Source organism: Remersonia thermophila, chromosome 1 (assembly GCF_042764415.1).
Source record: "Remersonia thermophila strain ATCC 22073 chromosome 1, whole genome shotgun sequence".
In the NCBI taxonomy this organism is placed as follows: domain Eukaryota; kingdom Fungi; phylum Ascomycota; class Sordariomycetes; order Sordariales; family Chaetomiaceae; genus Remersonia; species Remersonia thermophila.
This window is the reverse complement of record NC_092217.1, coordinates 1,781,753-1,799,156: the sequence shown is the minus strand read 5'-3', so window position 1 is coordinate 1,799,156 and position 17,404 is coordinate 1,781,753. Positions and strand designations below refer to the sequence as shown.

General features: G+C 58.5%; 5 protein-coding genes across 5 annotated transcripts; 2 read left to right on the top strand and 3 right to left on the bottom strand.

The window, feature by feature from the left end:
- Nucleotides 1–869: 869 nt before the first annotated feature.
- VTJ83DRAFT_502 (60S ribosomal protein eL33) lies at nucleotides 870–1,596 on the bottom strand (the record flags this gene model as incomplete). The annotated part of the gene is made up of 5 exons (XM_071011574.1): nucleotides 870–967; nucleotides 1,029–1,129; nucleotides 1,194–1,289; nucleotides 1,429–1,438; nucleotides 1,572–1,596. 5 exons carry the CDS (start codon nucleotides 1,594–1,596, stop codon nucleotides 870–872), a joined length of 330 nt encoding a protein of 109 aa, XP_070869855.1.
- Nucleotides 1,597–4,006: 2,410 nt separating this feature from the next.
- On the top strand, nucleotides 4,007–6,087 carry VTJ83DRAFT_501 (uncharacterized protein; the record flags this gene model as incomplete). Its single annotated transcript, XM_071011563.1, has 7 exons — nucleotides 4,007–4,035; nucleotides 4,218–4,290; nucleotides 4,379–4,399; nucleotides 4,475–4,819; nucleotides 4,890–5,829; nucleotides 5,892–6,003; nucleotides 6,084–6,087. 7 exons carry the CDS (start codon nucleotides 4,007–4,009, stop codon nucleotides 6,085–6,087), a joined length of 1,524 nt encoding a protein of 507 aa, XP_070869854.1.
- Nucleotides 6,088–8,004: 1,917 nt separating this feature from the next.
- On the top strand, nucleotides 8,005–11,726 carry VTJ83DRAFT_500 (uncharacterized protein; the record flags this gene model as incomplete). Its single annotated transcript, XM_071011552.1, has 3 exons — nucleotides 8,005–8,709; nucleotides 8,769–9,973; nucleotides 10,031–11,726. 3 exons carry the CDS (start codon nucleotides 8,005–8,007, stop codon nucleotides 11,724–11,726), a joined length of 3,606 nt encoding a protein of 1,201 aa, XP_070869853.1.
- Nucleotides 11,727–12,801: 1,075 nt separating this feature from the next.
- Nucleotides 12,802–14,987, bottom strand: VTJ83DRAFT_499 (uncharacterized protein; the record flags this gene model as incomplete). The annotated part of the gene is made up of 3 exons (XM_071011539.1): nucleotides 12,802–13,749; nucleotides 13,822–14,493; nucleotides 14,553–14,987. The coding sequence occupies 3 exons, from the start codon at nucleotides 14,985–14,987 to the stop codon at nucleotides 12,802–12,804; spliced, it is 2,055 nt and encodes a 684-aa protein (XP_070869852.1).
- Nucleotides 14,988–15,752: 765 nt separating this feature from the next.
- Nucleotides 15,753–17,012, bottom strand: VTJ83DRAFT_498 (uncharacterized protein; the record flags this gene model as incomplete). The annotated part of the gene is made up of 4 exons (XM_071011528.1): nucleotides 15,753–15,881; nucleotides 15,944–16,077; nucleotides 16,138–16,715; nucleotides 16,957–17,012. 4 exons carry the CDS (start codon nucleotides 17,010–17,012, stop codon nucleotides 15,753–15,755), a joined length of 897 nt encoding a protein of 298 aa, XP_070869851.1.
- Nucleotides 17,013–17,404: the final 392 nt, after the last annotated feature.

Genomic DNA, 17,404 nt, shown 5'->3' with positions numbered 1-17,404 from the left:
TCATGTGTCGGGTGTTATGAGACTCGCTGCCGCTTGTTAAGGAAAATACCCCGGACTGGCTCCGCTGGCCTCCAGACGGGTGCCTCCGCGAATAACGGGTTGTGCCCGTTCAGCGCGTCCAGCCCGCCAGCCCGCCACTCAGCTCGTCCGCATCCCGCCTCGCGGCAGGAAATTCGGACCCTTACGCACTGGTGCATCAACCCGCAACGCACAAGGGTCAGCGAGAGCCAGAGCCACGCGCCCGCGGCCGCACCCAGACTCTCCAACAAGGCAAGTCCTCCGGAGCCCCGGGGATGGGATTCCGTTGTCCCCGTACCTGGTGAATCCCGCCGTCTTGGTGTTCACCCTCCTGCCTTACTTCAACACACACCACAACATACCGAGACATTGTTCATGCCTGGAAACTGAACGCACCAGAACGGACCAAAACCTTGGGGCGGATTCAATGATCTGGATTCGGTGATCTGTCGAGATTGACTACTAGAGCTCCCCTGTCTCGCGTCCGCCGCAGCACGGCTCGGAAGCGGTCTCCCGTAGAGTCAGCCTCTGCCTCCACCACACGTGAACCACCAGCCGGACGTTCCGTGTCGGTCCGGAGCGACGATGGGTCTTCCAAGATGACCTGGACGAGAGAACCAACGCCAGTCTTCTGCGCACCCTCTTCCTCCGCATTCCCCATGATGAAGCACTGTCTTGCACCCGGTCGATGTAGCGGATCCTCAACGGCACGTCGTCATGTTGGTATTTTTTTGCCTTGATTTTGAATGCTAGACGCAAGACTCACGTCTCTGCCGAAGCCTTGCAAAACCCTGATGCACTGAAATCACGAACCATCCTGACCAACCAACTCCGGCCTGATCCCATTTCCTTTAAATCGTCGAGGGGTAGAGCATGATGCGAACAGACGCGCCGAAAGACCTCGCAGGAAGGGGAGTGCTGAACTTCGCCCGGACGACACCAGAGTTGCCTGTTCACCCAAGTCAGCCGAAAGCAACCCCAAAAAGCCGTAAGTTACGTTCGGTCCCTACCATGTGGCCTCGTCACCTTGCCCCAGATGACCCGGATCTTGGTGCCGCGCACCTCCTTCTGAGCCCGGTAGACATACGCAACCCGCTTGCCGAGGTAGAAGCTGCATCCCGTGTCAATTCCCAAATCTCCTGTGTGGTCCTTCGAATCCGGCTCGTCAAACGTACTTGGCAGCGGCGGTGTCGTCGACGCCCTCAATCTTGATCAGGCTGGTCTTCGGGTGCACGGTGCGGCGGCTACGCTGGTAGCTCAGGTGGCGACCCCTACAGAGCAATCGCCGTCAGTCGTTCGTTCCTGATTGCTGGTCGGCGCTCCCGCGAGACGATATTCGCAAGTCGCACAATCCCGTGGGGATATCGGATCGCAAGGCAAGTCGTTCGTCGGGGTCGGAACGGTACTCACTTAACATAAACTAAAGCACAGTTAGCAAAACTCCAACAACGCGAACGGGCCTGGTGCAACAGCAACACGCGTCTCGCGACGGCATCACGGCCGGTGTTCGCGACGCTGCTGCTGCAAGAGGCCAAAGGGCTGGGCTGGCTCACGTCTATGACCCGACTCGGACGGCATTTTGTCGATGTGCAGCAACCCCAATCGATCAATCGGTTCCGGCCACGGTCAAGGGTTCAGCAGAGTTGTCGTGCTGATTTCGAGGTCCGGCGTTGGGCGACGTGGTTGAGACTTCGGCTCTTCGATTACCCCCAAGCGATTTCGAAAATTCGCATGGTGCGGCTTGTAGGGCTCGTGAGTGGTACTTTTTGCGGGGCCGGATTATCTGTGGGTCCGGTCCTTCCTTGCCATGTGCCAAGCCACGCCACGATGTGGCTGACGGTGTCAGCCACAAATGATGCAATGGAACGGCCCCGCTTTGGATCTGGAAGCAGCCCGTCCCGCGCAACGACCTGCCCTGATTCCATCCCCACCCTCCAGAGGCTCCAGAAGCATTGACAATTTTCGCAATAGGTAGGACCTTCACAGTGGTCAATTTGTAAGCTCTAAGTCAGAAATGTCACCCATATTCCTGTCCACATCATTTTCGCGGCTTTTCTCAGACAGTATCGGACGAACGCCAGGAACTCAGCAACAATCCAATGTTGACAAACCAAGGCCCGTTTGACGAGAACTTTGCAGGAGCAAGCAGGAAGCCCAGCCAAACGGCACGATCGCTAGTGTTCGCATTTTGCCATTGCCAATTCTTCGGCTCCACCGAGCGCGGATAATTGTAAGGCTGCTTTGGGAAGACGCGCCAACACCAGGAAGACTCCACCGTCTTGTGACCGCAACTCTGCGAAGCCGGGCCGGATGTCGGAGTCATTAAGCTCTTTCTTCAGTCACCCAGGGAAGAAAAGGCTAAATTTTCCGCCTTGGCTCACAAAAGCTACCGTCGGTGGGCGCCCGGGACCATGGGCGTCCTGACATGTCGTGATCATTTGTTGTACGTACCAGTCTCGTCAGGGATGGATGTTGACAACTGGAACTCGCCCAATCTCTCTCCTCAAGGCCCCCGCTGAGATAGAAGCAACGTGGTCGCATACGTTATCAGAGGTTGCAAACAACGGATGGAGGTCTAGGTCGGTTTCTGAGGTCTCCGTGAACGCATGTGTCCGTGGATATGGATGGTTAAACTCGTGTGTCCTGATCCCGGGAGCAAAACTCCGCGATGAGGAGCGACACATGCGTGGGGGGGAACGGGATTCTGCCGCTCCATGGGCACGAACCTCTAGCAGCTCGCCTGACCTGGTTGTGAAACCTCCGCGGCGTCCGTTGCCTCTCCGTACATCTTTGCGCTGAACCCGTTTTTCCCAGCGTAACCTCAATCAGGGGAAAACCTCTCATCGGTGTATCCACAATTGATGCACGTCACGCACCCATTTGCAAAGACACAGAAGACGAGGGCATCCGGGGTTTTTTGTTGGGATATGAATCAAAGCCAACGTGAGGATCATCGACAGAGCATCCCACTTCAAACACATTTTGGGACATGGGTGTTTGCCTCAGCCCCACCATCCCACCAAGCATGCAGAGGGCGGGAGGCCCGTCGACAGAAAGATGCCCCGCAACTTTGTCCAGGGACTTGACAGCTCTCTACTTCCAAAGAATGCGGCTTGTATGAGGTGATCCGTGGTAAGCGCACCGTAGAGAAGAACTTCAGAGCCACTGCGGTCTGATTGTCAAGTTTGGCCACGCTGCGTCCAGCACACGGGTTCCAGAACGCTTGTAACACTGGCCATCCCATTGCCGATGGTCAAAGAGTGGACGTGGTCGGGTAAAATGCCAGTTAGTTATCTTTTTCGAACCCAACTTGACGTTGTGATCGTCCATGCCCAATAACTAAATACCTAGGTGCTTGCAGGTGCTTTTGCTGTCGTCCCGGGTGCGTAGAACTCGGCCGAGTTGGAGCAGCATTCAAGAACCGGCCGGCCGCAGCCACCAAAGGGAAGATGAGCGTGGTGTCCTTTTCCCTCCCTCGCTTGACATGCGTCGATCCAGGGTTCCTCAGCCCACAAGCCATTCTCGGTGGTGGTGGTGGGGGGACGGCAGTTCCGGAGGTCAAGTCGGAGCAGGGAGAAAGCGATCCAATGGTTAGGATGGCCGGTCAACGCTCCCCTCTTGGAGTTCAGGGCAAAGAAAACCATGTACGTAAAGGCGGGGTCCTGAGTAAGCTTGCCTGCCCCTCGTCGCATATTCCCTGCCACTTTGAAGCTCGACCTGGAAGCTCCCCCATTCTTTTGCGCACCCCTCTAAAGTCCATCGCTCGCCCCTGCTGCTTGAAATACCACTAGCCCCGAACTTTGGATTCCTGGACCGGACTCTGATTTATTTCCCCCCCCCCCCCCCCCCCCATCAGCCATCCGACTCCCCAATCGTACCCGACAACCTTTCGCCCTGCTTGCCAAAAAACCCCTTCAGACGACATCGACGGCCTCTCCTTCAGATATATCCTTCACTGCACCGGTATCGTCCGAATCCCCTCGACAACATGGCTGTTGATCCGCACGCTGCCGGCGGGTGAGTGGCAGCGCCCCTCAGTTTCTATATGACACAATGCAATTCCCCAGTGGAGCTCAGTACGCCGGACCAGGATAGTTGGATGCGATCGCGTCGACATGCCGCCATGAGAGCACCCAAGCTTCCTGTTGTTTTGCGACGGGCAATGGGATACGAGAAATGGACGCTAACGGCCATCTCAGCGCCGTCGAGCTCAAGGAGAACACCGTCATTGTTGTCCTTGGTGCCTCGGGCGACCTTGCCAAGAAGAAGACGGTATGTTCTGTCGCCATGCGATGCGGGCAACAACCCCCTCTTTCCCTTTGACCTTGCAAGAACCCATTGGGCTGACGCGTTGCTGCAGTTCCCTGCTCTGTTCGGTCTTGTAAGTTGTAGACGCGGTTCCCAAACTTTGCAACGCCAGACACAGGACGGAGGTGCTGAACGAACGCCATGATAGTATCGCAACCAGTTCCTTCCCAAGGACATCAGGATCGTTGGCTATGCCCGGACGAAGATGGACCACGACGAGTACATCCGCCGCATCAAATCGTACATCAAGACGCCTACCAAGGATATCGAGCAGCAGCTAGAGGAGTTCAGCAACCTGTGCACCTACGTGTCGGGCCAGTACGACAGGGACGAGTCGTTCCTTCAGCTCAACAAGCACCTCGAGGACCTCGAGAGGGGTAGGAAAGAGACGCACCGGCTGTTTTACATGGCGCTTCCGCCGAGTGTCTTCACCATTGTGTCGCAGCACCTGAAGAAGTGCTGCTATCCCAAGAACGGCATCGCCCGAGTCATTGTATGCCAGAGTCGACCTCGGGCCCTGGGCCTTCGCCCCTTCACAATACCAACCGCTAACACCGCCACAGGTAGAGAAGCCGTTTGGCAAGGACCTAGCAAGCTCCCGGGAGCTTCAGAAATCGCTCGAGCCAGACTGGAAGGAGGACGAGCTGTACCGGATCGACCACTACCTCGGCAAGGAGATGGTGAAGAACATTCTCATCCTTCGGTTCGCCAATACATTCCTGGGCGCGACGTGGAACAGGCACCACATCGACAACGTCCAGATCTCGTTCAAGGAGCCGTTTGGCACGGAGGGGCGCGGCGGGTACTTTGACGAGTTCGGTATCATCCGTGACGTCATGCAGAACCACCTGCTCCAGGTCTTGACGCTGCTGGCCATGGAGAGGCCGGTTTCCTTTTCGGCCGAGGATATCCGCGACGAGAAGGTGCGCGTCCTTCGCGCAATTCCAGCCATCGAGCCCAAGAACGTTATTATTGGGCAATACGGAAAGTCGCTCGACGGGAGCAAGCCGGCGTACAAGGAGGACGACACCGTGCCCAAGGACTCGCGGTGCCCAACCTTCTGTGCGCTCGTCGTCTACATCAAGAACGAGCGGTGGGACGGCGTGCCGTTCATCATGAAGGCTGGCAAGGCGCTGAACGAGCAGAAGACCGAGATCCGCGTCCAGTTCAAGGACGTCACGTCTGGAATCTTCAAGGACATTCCGCGTAACGAGCTCGTCATGCGCATTCAGCCCAACGAGAGCGTCTACATTAAGATGAACTCGAAGCTGCCAGGCCTGACGATGCAGACGGTCGTCACGGAGCTTGACCTCACCTACCGGAGGCGGTTCTCGGACCTCAAGATTCCCGAGGCCTACGAGTCGTTGATCCTGGACTGCCTCAAGGGCGACCACTCCAACTTTGTGCGCGACGACGAGCTCGATGCGAGCTGGAGGATCTTTACTCCGCTGCTCCACTACCTTGATGACAACAAGGAGATCATCCCAATGGAGTACCCATACGGTAAGCCACGCCACTGGGCGTTCGTGAAAGGGAATGGGATCTCGCTAACGCCCCGTCTTCAGGCTCCCGCGGCCCCGCCGTGCTCGATGACTTCACGTCATCGTACGGCTACAAGTTCAGCGATGCTGCTGGCTATCAGTGGCCGACTACCTCGGCTGCCCAGGGAAACAAGTTGTGAGTAGCGCATCGTTCATGCCGGTAATGCCTGGCAGGGCCAGGGTGAGTGAGCACTGGTTAAGCCGCTCTCGGCACAGCTGAGCAACCGACGACAAACGCCGACTGGACGGACGGTCGAGATCCCGTCGACTTGCGTCGGGCGGTGTTAGGAAGGCGTGGAGTGGAGGAAGCTGGGCATCCTCCTCGGGGTCAAGGAGGAGAATCATTGTTAGAGCTATGTCATCGGGTCAGGCAGGGCAGGAATGAGCTGGCAGAAGACGACAGGCGTAATGGCTATCACGGGTCATTGCGAAGTCTTGCTGCAGTTATTCAGCTGGTTTCTTGTTTTCCTTTTTGTTTTTTTCTTGTTGTTAGTCAGGTTGTGATTGCTAGGGAAGGACCGCGTTTTAAGGTGCCTTGAGGAAGCAAAATTACGAAGCATTCCAATTCCCCCACCACATGCTCGGGGTTCGCATGGGGCCTTTGGTAATCGCAAAGTGACGTAACCATTTGAAGTTAGGGGTGCTGCCTCAAACCAGATATCTTGGGCGCTATGCGCCCGTTCGGAGATGGCAGCCACTGCCGTGGCACCATGGCCTTAAGTACCGAAGGTAATGTCGGTTTTAACCATGCGTCAAGATTGTTTGGATGTCGGAGGTGGGTACCTATTCTACGGTACCAGGTGGTCAAACCCAAAAATCGATAGATACCTATGTTAACCTCCGTCCAGCGTGTCTTGGGGGAAGGGGGACGCGACCATGTTGTTCCTCCTTCTGAACTTTACCGTTGTGTATTGTACTGTAACGAACGTATTGTGTCTCAGTTGTGTCCCCGGTTCCAACAGACGGCCAGGCCAGACGGGCTGGGGGTCGCCTCACTGGACCAACCAATAAGAACCACTCAGAACCCCTTGCTGGGACCCACTTTGTATGTAATGCCTAACTTTTCAGGCGCCAGGACATCCGAGAGTCGGGTCCTCCGTTCTGGCAGACCGGGACTGGGGCTCCACCCCTGTTTCCAGGCATGCATCCGTTTCTTTGAGGACGCCAGTGAGCGGCGGCACATCGAAACCTGGAACCTCTCATCACTTCCATCCAACGCGCGACGACCCGACCCGAATATCGACCGCGACACAACGAGCAAGTTCGGGCGCATTCACGGCACGCGCTGCTCCCACACGCCACGATACCAGAGACAGCAAGGCTTCGCCTCTGCGACGAGTTTGGCAACGACCGGAAACATCCACGAGCGGCGGAAGAAGGTGGGACAACGGCGACGGGGTTTTTCGCGACCGATCGGAAATCTCTGTCGTCAACAACGACCACGACGACGACAAGAGAGAGCGCACGTTGCTCCGCACGCCGTGCGCATCGGAAACGACGCCTCGAACCACGACATTGAAGCGCGGCGACGAAGCGAACGCGTGGAAAGGGATGCCGGGCCATCTTCATCGCATCCCTTGGCCTCGCACCCTCTGAGCCCATCAACTCGATAATCGGCACGTGTTGCGGTACACACGCGAACGGGCTTCTGCTGCGCGCCGAGACCTCCGACGGTTACCATCGTCTTGGGATCTCGGTCACCCGTGCTTTCTCGCGTCGGCAGCTTTGGCTTCGCATCGACCACAAACTGTGAGAGAACACAACCCTCGCACCCGCCATAGCTCGGCCCCTTGATCGCGACGGACTCGACGATCGAGCGCATGGAGGTCCATACGAATCCGCCTCGCCCGCCGGTTCATTCTCAGTATCATCCTCCTCTCTATTCTTTCTCCAGGCATCGCCTCCCAGCACCGGCCGACCACAACCCATCGGGATCTGCGAGATTCATAGCGCCTTTTTAGTCTCGGAACGTTCCATCGACCATCGGGCACTTCGTATCCTGCGCTTACCTCCTCCATCGCTTGGGACAGCTCGACCGACCTTTCCATCCGTTCCCTGACTATCGCTTGCCACTGGACGAGCGCGCCGCTGGCACCACTGTGCAGGGAGCTTTCCGTCTCAGGGAGTGGCCTTAAGCATGGAATACAGCATGCACAGTGACAAGCGCGCCGAGAATGACCGAGCCCCGATTGTGAATGGCGTCAAAGAAGAGGGTGCTTCAATAAAACGGGAGGACTCGCCAAGCGGCAAAGGATTCCGCGATGCACCGGCTATGGCCGGCGAGAACGGGCGGGACTTGAAGGTCCCGCCAGACGCCAAGCTTGGCGAGCTCCCCGATGAGATTCAGCACATCACGGCCGAGATTATGCCTCTCGGCCTGCTGCTGAGCCGGCTCGCCCAGTTCTCGCACGGCAGGCTCCAGGAGCTCGTTCTTAATCTGGCCTCCAAACCGCTGCCCGAGGTCACAGCGAACGGCGGTGCTAACGGAAACGCCGCTGGTGGTGTGAATGGAAACCTCAAGTCCGCAGTCAACGGTCAACTCGTTGAGGATACATCGCCCGAGAGTCTCGAGAAGAAGACGATGATCCTGAATACCATCAAAGATCTTCATTCTCGATGGGTCAAGGCACTCGTCATCACTGAATGGTCGCGGAATGCCGAGGAAGTTGGCAAGCTCATTGACCTGAGGCAGCATTTGGCCATCGAGCTGGAGCGATACACCAGAGTGTTCTGGGACATGATCAAGGTGAAGGACGAAATGGTTTATGCCAAAGTGCCGAGCCCGGATCTCAAGACAGCCCTCGAAGTTCTTGGTGGGAGGGCTGTCCATTGGATGCCGGATGTAAGTTCTACCACGTTCGCCTGCTGCTATGGTCAACATATGCTAACGCCGCCGCTCAGTTCGGGTACCTTCCGGATCCTCCGCTGAAGGCCGAGGAAAAGCTACACTGGCTCAACGAAATCGATGTGACGCTACACATGAGGCTACAGCTCCACGAGTTCGAGAACCTCCCGTCTCCATGGAGGAAGTACGCCATCGATAATGGCAGAGTCACCTTCACTGTTCCCGGAGAGTTTGAGGTGGACTTGACCATTTTCGACGAGGAGTTTGAGAACTCTCAGTTCTGGTTCCTGGACTTTCGGCCACTCTTCCATCCGGCACCCCCAGAACTCTCGGAACGAGCCAGGGCATACGTGGAGGCCCAGGCCAACACGCTGCTCAGGGACGAGGGCCTGTCCGGGTGCTACAACTTCCTGCACGAGCTCACGCTCACCACGAAGATTGGCGAGTTTGAGCGACAGGCCAACCTGCTCAGGCAGAGCGGCCTGTGGATCGGCAGCCTGAAGGTCGAGAGATTGAACCGCTGTCTCTCGATACAGTACTGGGCACAATCCGCCGGCCCGTCAAGCTGGATCATCCTCGGCGTGAACAGCGGAAAGCCGTCAGAGGGGTTTCACGACCCAGGAACCCCAAGTCATCTTACCGCCCAGTGGTTCCGGGACGGCAAGCGAGTCGATGACACCGAGATCCCGTTCGATGCCGATAACATTTCGGTGGAACAGCTTTTGATGACGGTCATTTCGAAGCACGTCGACTTCCTCCTTTCGTCCATCTACGCGAAGCTCGCGGCCAAGCCTCGGTATGCACAGAGAGAGGGGAGGTTGGCGTTACAAGTATCGGCCGAGAATCCCCTCAGCTCTCAGCTCTCTATGCGCCTCCTCGGGCAAGAGGATGCTGTCCTTCGCCTCAGCCCGTGGACCGGCTTCTTCAACTTCCTAAATCCGCCCCCGGCCCTTGTGCGCGATTGGCGGCTGAGGTTCAACTCGATGAAGAACCGTGTCGAGGATGCCCCCATTGCTCTGGAGCGTTTCCGGTGTTTCTACACCGCGGACCGCCTGAGAGCGCGCGCCGAGGAGTCCGGATGGGAGGTCTTGCACACCGCTCCGCTGCCGTTAGACGAGGTGAAGAACCAGATTTTCAAGCGCGCCCCGGCGTCTCGGGAGGGCGTCCAGTTGGTATGGTTGCGCAATACCAGCTGGGATCCGTCGTGGTTTGCTATTCTCAGCATGAGCCTCGGCGGCGACCGCTGGTGGTTGATTGAAGTGTGAGTTTTTCTCGGCAACATGTTGGCATTGAGAAGCATGCTAACCCAAGGACAAAGTCTGAACCGGACGGCCGAGGCCCGCGAAACGCACGCCCATGGAAAGTACATCAACACCTTCGCCGAGATTCAGCCCCCAACGGACTTGCTACACCAGTCGCGTGTGTTCTTCGAGCACCTCTCCAAGCATACGGCCAGCATCATGGCGCAGATCAAGGCTCTTCGTACGCCAGCTCCAACAGGCACCCCGACTGGAACGCCGGGTCCTGTCGATCGCATTCCCGGCGATGCATCGCTATCAAGCAGGCGGACGATGGCGCGTGTGCGGATATCACACCTTCTCGCCCCCAAAAGCGCCTCGGACAAACCTCGGAGCCACGCCTGGGCACAGGAGTTCGTTATTGTGGAGTGGAAAGGCCTCGCACCCGCCCCGATATCCGGTTTCCAAGGATTTGTCACCGGGACGGACACGCAACAGCAGCGGTCATGGTCGAGGGTCATGGTTGAGGCGAAACTCGCCGTGGCCAACCCTGTCAAGTTCACGCTCCTCCAGCGGACGCTGGACCGGGATGTGTTCTACGACCCCAAGCTTGGCCAGTTCACCCTGCGGTTTCAACCAGAGATTGGAGAGGATGTCATCCCTCTTCTGGAGGCCCGCATCCGTGTCCTCAGTTGCCTGGCAGATATTGTCGATGCCCTGAAATGTGCCGGCAAGGCCGCCGTTGCCGAACGCATCACCCTCTCCGAGGTTGCCTTCACCTACGGTCTCCCTCCGCCCTCGCAGGCTGGCCAGCAGCCTCCAGCCAACCCGGAAAAGTACCGGAGATGGAAAGCCATCTTCAAGCTTTCCAAAGACGGGGAGATTGATGTCATTCTGGAGCGCGGAAACCCGCATCTGCGTGTGAAAGATTACCTCCGGGTAGCAGCGAACGGGGCTTCCACGCTCAAGAGGTTACCTAGGTGGTTCGTCTTTACTCTCCCGCTCTTCCAAACCCTAGAGCGCGTGCAAGATACGTGGGATGTTCCCTTCAGCAAGGCTCAGGGCGCCTGCTATGTCTTCCACAAGACGCTTGATTGGGTGGCGCTGCGCTTCACCCTCTCTGGAGCCGCCACTCGCAGGGTACACATCGACATCAAGGCGCGCAATAGGGGCGGCAACTTGTTCTGGCATGTTTCCCGCCCCAAGACCGATGCCAACGCCGACAACGAGAACGACGAGTTCAACAAGCTCCTCAAGCAGCGCGTCTGGTCGGCAAGCGGGAAAGGGTTCAAGGGCCTTCTGAACAGCGCCGCAGCATCCTGGGACGGCGGCATTGACGTCTTGCTCACCACTATCAGCGACACCATCTTGACGCTTGTCGGAACCCCTCCTCCGCAGTACCTGCTCCAGCAACTCCAGCAACCGCCCCAGCGCCTCCAAACCCTGCCACCGGGCCAGGACCACCAGCAACAGCTTCAACTCCAGCAGCAACATCAGCAACTCCAACTCCAACAACAACAGCAACAACAACACCCCCAGCCTGTTCCGCTACAGCAGCAACCGGGATCACAGGCCCGGTTCGCTCATCACCCGCAGCAGCAACAAGGCTATCCGCCGCCGCATATTCAGCAGCCGCGGATGTTGCCACCGCAGCTCCAGCAACAGCAGCATCAGCAGCACATGGCGCAGCTCGCAGCTCAGGGTCAAGCACAAGGCCAGCCGCGGGGCCCCGGTGGCGGGATGACTAAGAATGCTCAGGTCGTGGTCCTCGAGTAGGACCCGAGGGAGCGGCCATCCTTTATGAGCAGAGCCGGTGATAATGGTCAGGCTGCTACTGGCGGCGGTGGCGGTAGTGATGGTGACACGTCTAGGTTTGTTCCTGGACGCAGCGACAGGGTGGGACTGGAGGGGTTGGGAGAAGGGGAGCGGTATAATAGGTTTCCTTCTTGAGTTGGATAGGAAGATGGTGCGGTGGATGGTGATTTTGACGACGACCCCCCATACTTCCGTCCCGCTTCTACGACGCACGTATGCACGCACGCACGCACGCACGGTATGGAATGGCACGGGATCCTTCACACATTATGTGCAATACTTTTTGGTCATTTTTTCTTTCTTCTTTGTTGTTCTTTACGTTGGCCCGGCTAGGTTAGGAGGGAGGGGCCTTTGAACGTTGAACTTTGACTTCGGCTGGTAGACAAAACAACAGCGATAAAGAGGTAAATCGCAAGAGGGACACTTGTGATATCCCCATGGGTCTCTATCTTCGACATTCAGGTAACGCGATCGCGGAAAGGGAGGATTCAAGCATTACACCCGATGGTGATCTAAGCCATGCATGGCTTGGAGGTGGGGGGAGAAGGGGGGGAGAAATCATAAGGAAACAGGGGCTAACGAGAGGAAAGGTTGTTTACATTTGACATTCATGGCATGAGAGGGCGGGTCGGTGGTTCGGCATTTAGCAAGGCTGGGGTGTCCGAGGTTGGGGACTTGAGGTAGTTTAATGATACCAGAACTCAAGTATAAGCGCAAGGTCCTCGAGCGGTTGAATTGTGGGTGATGAACAAGGCGTGGCGCTTTACAGAGGTTGTCGATCGGTTGTTTGTTGGTGTTCCTCTCTCTTGGATACCCATTTGTACCCCCCATTACCCACCAGCACATGTTGAGCCGTGCGTCCTGATGATGTACAGCGTATTATCAACACACATTCGTTAAGCCACGTCCCAAGGGAAGGATGCCCGCGCATTTCTGATCAGCCCGCCCATCCGAACCCAAGCCCGGTGGCTACGAGAAGCCCCGAGCATCATGAACATCCAAACCCACTCCATCTTTACCATCGCCACCTCCACTCCTACTGGCCCTGCTGCCCCCGTACCTGTTCCTCCTTGGATTCATCCTTGCGGTGCTTCGGCAACACAGTCCCATCCCTGCTCACAAACAACTTCTTCTTATACTCATACCTCAACGGTATAAGCACCGTTGGCACCTCTCCATAGCTTGGCACCTTCGCAAACCTCTGCAATCCCGTCTCCCCGACCGGATCCATATCCTGCTCCACCACCATCCCCTGCCTTTGCTGCTCCTCCACCCGCGACCGCCGATCCGCCTCTCCCTCGTGCGGCCAGTGCTCGCGGGCGATATGCACCGCCACGTCCCTTCCCGCGCGCAGGGAGGAGAGCACGCCGGGGTTGGTGTAGCTCTGCCCGGCGACGGCGAGGCGGCCCTTGAAGGCCCACTCGAGCTCGCCGTGGGCCTTGGCCATGCGCGAGGCGTGCCCGATGAGGTGCTGCGGGATGCAGTCGATGCAGAGGGTCGCCTGGGTGTGTGCGACCTCGGCGAGCTCGGGCGGGAGGTTGAGGTGGCGCTGGACGGCGGCCAGGGCGAGGCGCTTGGCGTCGGCCTCGTCGGGGATAAAGGAGCGGGGCAGGTCGGACCAGTAGTGTCCGCCCATCATGACGGTGAGTTTGGTGCCTTGGTGGGAGTCGGCGCCTCGGGCGGCGGGGTGGGGGTTGGCAGGCGTAGGGACGGGGTATTCGCGGTCCGAGTCGAAGATGACGCCCAGGACGCACTCCGGGTTGGCTTCGGGGGCCAGGGCTTGGGGCAGGAGGTAGCCGAAGCCGTGGTAGGGGAAGTTGAGCTTGGGTATGGGGTACCAAATGTTGACGAGCATGATGGTCACGGCGGTGGATTGCTCGAGCGAGGGGAGAAGGTTCCCGGCCATTTTGGCCAGGTCTTTGGCGTAGATGGTTGACACGACCTTGTCGTACAACACGGGCTGGTTGTGTTTTGAGCTAGTGACCTGCATGCGGAAGCTGTTAGGAGACTTGCGGTTCGGCCAGACGAGAAGATGGATACAGCCAGGCAAACGTACGGCTATCTTGTCTAGCTGATCGTGATACGCCAGGCTCGTCACCGGCTCCCCCGTCTTGATCGTAACCTTGGGGTTCTTCTTAAGGGCGTCGACCATGGCGTTGGGAAGGGTTGAGAAGCCGTCGCGGAACCACAGCGCCGACGAGCCAAGGTGGCGCGAAGCAAGCTCGAAGGTGGCTTCGTCGCGCGCTAGCTCGCGCATCATGTTGTAGTCGGCCTCGCACACCATGCGGGCGGTGACGGGCATGTCGCGGGTGCGGGCGGGTCTCAGCCTGTCAGCAAAGGGCCCGGAGGCCATGCTCGTCTGCCATATGTCGCCTCCTGTGATGCCGTGGATGATGGCCGAGAACATCTTGTCCACCTGGGCGCGGCTCCCGAGCATGTGCGACATGTACTCACCCACCGACATGTCGGTGCGACGCGAGGCCAGGTCTTGTTGAATTTGGGCCATGTTGGTCCGCGCTGCATGCAAGAGCGCGGGAACCAACCCGTCGTACACAGGTTCGGTGAAAAGGCTGTAGACGATCCGCAGGGTGCCGAGGGGGTCCTTGAAGGGCCTGAACTGGGCCGGGATCGGACCGACGAGGTGGTCAGGATAGTAAATGTATCCGCGGAGCTTCTCCTCTCCTTTTTGGTTGGACATCAGCTGATCCTCCAGCTTGAGCTTCGAGACCTAGGATCCGTTAGCAAGCCGTCGTCGGGCAGCTCGGCGGACACGGAGCAAACGCTCACCAGGTCGAAAAAGACCAGGTCATCCCACCGCGGAACCTGGCCTCCCGGCTGGTCCTGCGGCTTGATCATGCGGGCGGCGTGCTCGAAGCGCACGGTCCCTTCACTGCCGTCGGCCCCCCTGACATGAACGTCGTCGGTCTCGATCCAGCCGCCGAGACGGTTCCGGGAGTCGTAGATGGTGATACGGGCGCTGGGGAGAGTGCGGGTCAGGTACCAGGCCGTCGAGAGGCCCGTTAGGCCGCCTCCAAGCACGGCGACATCTTTGGGCGGGCGAGATTTGTCGCGGACAATTTGCAAGGGTGCCGCTCTTGAACTCTTGAGGCGTCGCTGGCTGCGGAATGCCTCAGAGGAGGGCGGAAGGCTCTTCTTGACGACAACGCCGCCGCCGCGGCGAGCCCCCAAGCGCTCCAACGAGCGCAGACTGGTTGCGTACATATCGGGAAACTAGCTGGGACCTGCGCTCGCAGACATGATTCAATTCGCGCAGTCAATGGCTGGGGGAGGCTCGTCGTTCTGTCATGGTACTCATGGTATGATGATGTCCAGTGGAGGCCAGAGCCTGTAAGATGAAGTTGATGCTGTCGGCCGCGAAGAGACCCATCATCCGACAGACCCTAACCCTGCCGGCAGCTGTGTACAAGTATGGCATCAACTCGGTAAAACAAGGCCACCACCAATCTTGGTCTGTGGCATCGATCTTGGGAATCAGGGATTACGCAGTCCTCGTTACAGGTATAGTTGAAATGGTGAGACAATGTATGAGTACAAAGCTTGTTCGCTTCTCCAAGACCTGACCGAGTCTCCATCGTTGTCTTGACCTGTGCATGTTCCAGGGGTTGGCTGTTGGGAGTCCGATGGGTAAGGGAGGACGATAAGCCCGGGTCGTGCAAGTGGCACAGGACGACAGACCGACAATGAATATTTTTGTATTTCGGAATGACATTGGTTGGTACACTGAGAAGGGGGACCGGACCCGGGGGGTGGGCAGTGTTGAGCAGGGGCGGTAAGGAACATGCTGTCTGTGATATACAAAGGGAAGACGCAGAGCAGAAACAAGCCGCTTGCTTGTCAATGCTGCCGCGACGCTGGTTCGTGTTCTTTCCCACCCCAGCCCCAGCCCCAGCCCCACGCCCTACGCCCTGTCGTTCCTCTTCTCCTCCTCCCTCTGCTCTATGGGGAATCACGCCGGATTTACCACGCTTACATCTCCTCCGAGGCGACGGCACCCGTGATGATTTCGACCAGTTCGCCCGTGATGACGGCCTGGCGGGTGCGGTTGAAGAGGATCTGGTACTTGCCGATCATCTCGCCGGCGTTCTTGGAGGCGTTCTGTGGAAGGGAAGGGGGTCAGTGTTGCGGACACGAGGGGGAGCGGTTCAGCAAAAACTCACATCCATGGCGTTGCGGCGGGCCGAGATCTCGCAGGCGTGGCCCTCGGTCAGAGCCCAGTAGATCGAGTTGGCGAGGGCAAACTCGCGGAGGTTGGAGAGAACCTCCTCGTCGACCTCGAAGGCGGCGAAGTTGGCTGCGAAGGGTGGTTAGAAGGCTCAGCCTTTGATGCCCTGGAAGGAGAGCAACGACGTACGGGACGCGGTGAAAGCCTCAACATCGAAAGCCGGGATCGAGGAAGGCTCGTAGCTCGTGGCGTTGATGAAGCGGTTGTAGATGACCTCGACGCCCGAGTAGTCGCCCGACAAGTTGATGATCTGGTCGGCGATGGCCTGGGCCTCGGCGAAGGTGGGGATGTCCTTGCCAACGCCGGCAAAGTTGAGGACAATCTCCTTGGCCTGGGTGCGCTGCAGCTGGGTGCGGCACTTCTCGCCGAGGATGACGAGGTCGAAGTTGGAGTCCTCGAGGGCGCGGCGGCGGATGTAGCGCGAGAGACCGGAGTGGATGCCACCGCACAGGCCCTTGTCGGAGCTGCAGACGACCAGCAGCTTCTTCTTGCCCTCGCCCTCGAGGGGCTTGGTCTCGGCCGACTGGTACACCTCGTTGCTGGTCTCGCCGTACTTGCGCGAGTCGGTCATGGCGCGCTGGGCCCGGGTGAGCTTCGTCGAGGCGACAATCTTCATGGTGTTGGTGATCTTCTCGATGTTGCGAATCGACTTGAGGCGGCCCTCGATCTCACGCAGCGTCGCGAAGCCGGCGGACGGCGCAACCGCTCTGAGGATGGGGTCGTCGGTTAGCCGGGGTTCGTGCCATCCATGAACGACCACACTCTCTCCCACGTTTCCCCCTCCCTCTTTTCAGACTGATGCACCCGCCCGCCCGTGCAGAAGCTCCGTGGCCCTCTCCTCCGTTCAGGTGCTCGAGTCCATGCCATAGCAAAACCCATCCCGCCCGACCACCAGCTCGCCGGCCTGTCGACCACAATATGCGCTTTTGTGAGAGAGATTCCACCTACCGGGACGAGACGGCAGCACCGGCCCTCAACGCCGGGCGGGCAGCTCTGGACAGCATGGCGGGGGAAAGATGTCGGAAAAGAAGCGGGGCGACGGGCTGCTGTTGGCGACGACCCCGATTGACCTCGGTGGTGGGTGGTGGCGTCGATGTAGTCGTCGGGAAGTTGAGGTCAATTGGCTCCAAGAACCCTCACTGCAAGCAATTGGCGTGAGAGGTTTGCTGAGGTCGGCTCCACTTTCTGGTGTTCTCTGTTCCGCATCCTGTTCGTGTGTTTTGCCAGCTGCGCTCTTTTTCCCGGCCGGCCGCTGGCGATTGGCCAGGTGGGGACAGGCGTCGGCATCGGCTTAGTCAGGTCGGGTGCCCCGGGGAGGGGCTCCACAGGAAGCGAAGGAACGGTGGCCCGCGCCCCAAAGGCTTTGCCCAGCCAAAAGGCCAAGGCCCAAGCCCAG